The following is a 1,954-nucleotide window of genomic DNA, read 5'->3' as shown; positions in this document are numbered from 1 at the left end:
GTATGGGCTGTATTATAGGATTATATGGGATCAGTATAGGGTTGTGTTGGGTATAGTATAGTGTTGTATGGGCTATATTATAGGCTTATATGGGATCAGTATAGGGTTGTGTTGGGTATAGTATAGTGTTGTATGGGTATAGTATTGTTAAATGGAAAGAATTTGCAGCACTACGTCAACATAACAACCAGGTGCAATGGCTTCGTTATTCACTGTATCACTTTTATTTGTACATAATAAAAGTGGGTCAGTACGCTACAGTATAGTACAGTATGTAATCCCCTCGTTAAATGTAACGTTGTGGCATTGTGAGTCACAGAATGGTGAGAGATGCAATTAAACTGTCCAAATATACAAAATAATGATTGATAATGTGTATCACAAGCAATGATGAAGTGCTGGTATGGCACTGACGAGTACTGCGGTAGTTTGTCGTCGAGTTGTCTGCTGGCCTCGTTTGGCCAAAGTTATACTGGGTTAACGTTGGTGGAGCTGGGACAGTGTACGGAGCTTCAACCTTCCAGCATGAGTGGTCCTTAATCTACAGACAGCCAGGGAGAGAGGGAGAGAGAGAGAGAGAGAGAAAAGAGAGAGCGAGAGAGACAGAGAGACAGAGAGAGAGAGACATAGAGAGAGAGAGAAAGAGAGAATGACAGAGAGAGAAAGAGAGAGAAAGAGAGAGAGAGAGAGAGAGCAAAAGGGGGGAGAGAGAGAGAGACAGAGAGAGACAGAGAGAGAGAGATAGACAGAAAGAGACAGAGAGAGAGATAGACAGAAAGAGACAGAGAGAGAGAGAGAGAGAGAGAGAAAGGGAGAGACAGGTTTGTTTTTAACGACACACTTTAAAACCACACACAGCGGCCGTCTCTGCATCCGACTCTCTCTCTCTCTCTCTCTCTCTCTCTCCACTCACTCTTCACGACGACCTTGCTGAGCGCCTCGCTGGCCCCCAGGTGGTTGGTGGCCACGCACTTGTACGTCCCGCCGTCCGTCAGCTTCACCCGCGCTATCAGCAGCTGCCCGTCGGCGGTGGTCTCCGCGCCGGCCGCCAGGCCCGCCCGGCCCGCCCTGCTCCACTGGAAGCGGAGCGGCGGGGTCCCGTGGGCGAGGCACTGCAGCCGCAGGGCGTCGCCCGCGCGCAGCCGCACCTGCTCGGGCAGGATGGTGGTGTACGGAGGGGCTGCGGTTGGAGGGGTTGGGGGTGGGGGGTGGAGGGGAATCAAGATGGAGGAAACAGGAGTCAAGGCGCGCCCGTGTGTGACATTAGGCCGAGAGTGGGTTTGTGGTGGCGTCTCGATCTCGATCTCGAGACGCTCATCTCTTATCTCGATCTAGCGCAGCGCAGCGCAGTTTCAGGCCTCTTACTTCCTGTGAGCTGTGGCGGTGGGTTAATAGTACCCAGAGCGAGAAGGATTACATTTGCGTGTACAGTACGCAGTGTGTGTGTAGGTGAACTCTAAACGAGTCTTTTTTTGCGGAAGCCGGCGGCCGACGCTGCGGTCCTCTCGTCGGCAATGACCTTTGCTTGCTCTTAGCGATGGCGGTACCGGGCATAACGACATGACGAGATGAACAGCAAAATGCCAAATTAATATGTCGTTTTACGTTGAAGAAGCGATATCTGAAACATGGAACGGTGACAAATAACCCTCTATTTACCTTCCTCTCGTCGCCCCAAAGCCCCGTTTAACTGAGATGGCTACACCCCCTCCAAAGTCCCTCCCTCTCTTTCACCTCTGGCTCCAAAACCCGTAGCCTGGAAATCCAGACCCGCATCTAGAAAGCTGTAGGGTCTGGCAACGAGTGATGAAAATCAGCCCGACTTGAGGGGCGGCCCCAAGCACACATTTGAGAATATCACTGCATCACGCAATTGGATAACACTACGACCAATCAGAAGAACACAAGGGGTGACGTATCCAGACCAGCGGAGCTAACCAATAGATGAGACTCT

The 1,954-nt window shown here is 51.3% G+C and overlaps 1 protein-coding gene across 1 annotated transcript in view; it reads right to left on the bottom strand.

Annotated features, from left to right (window-relative positions):
* Positions 1-201: 201 nt before the first annotated feature.
* sid4 (secreted immunoglobulin domain 4) overlaps positions 202-1,954 on the bottom strand; it is a 6,786-nt gene continuing 5,033 nt past the window's right edge. Inside the window, exons 7-8 of the mRNA XM_084464970.1 lie at positions 914-1,180; positions 202-541 (exon numbers count right to left, since the gene is read on the bottom strand). Of these exons, the coding sequence (XP_084321096.1) occupies positions 537-541; positions 914-1,180 (272 nt within the window). The 3' untranslated portion in view covers positions 202-536. The remainder of the gene's footprint in view (positions 542-913; positions 1,181-1,954) is intronic.

Source organism: Micromesistius poutassou (assembly GCF_964030765.1).
Source record: "Micromesistius poutassou genome assembly, chromosome: 3".
NCBI classification, from domain to species: Eukaryota; Metazoa; Chordata; class Actinopteri; order Gadiformes; family Gadidae; genus Micromesistius; species Micromesistius poutassou.
Note: the sequence above shows the minus strand (reverse complement) of the source record. Positions and strands in the feature narration are given on the sequence as shown.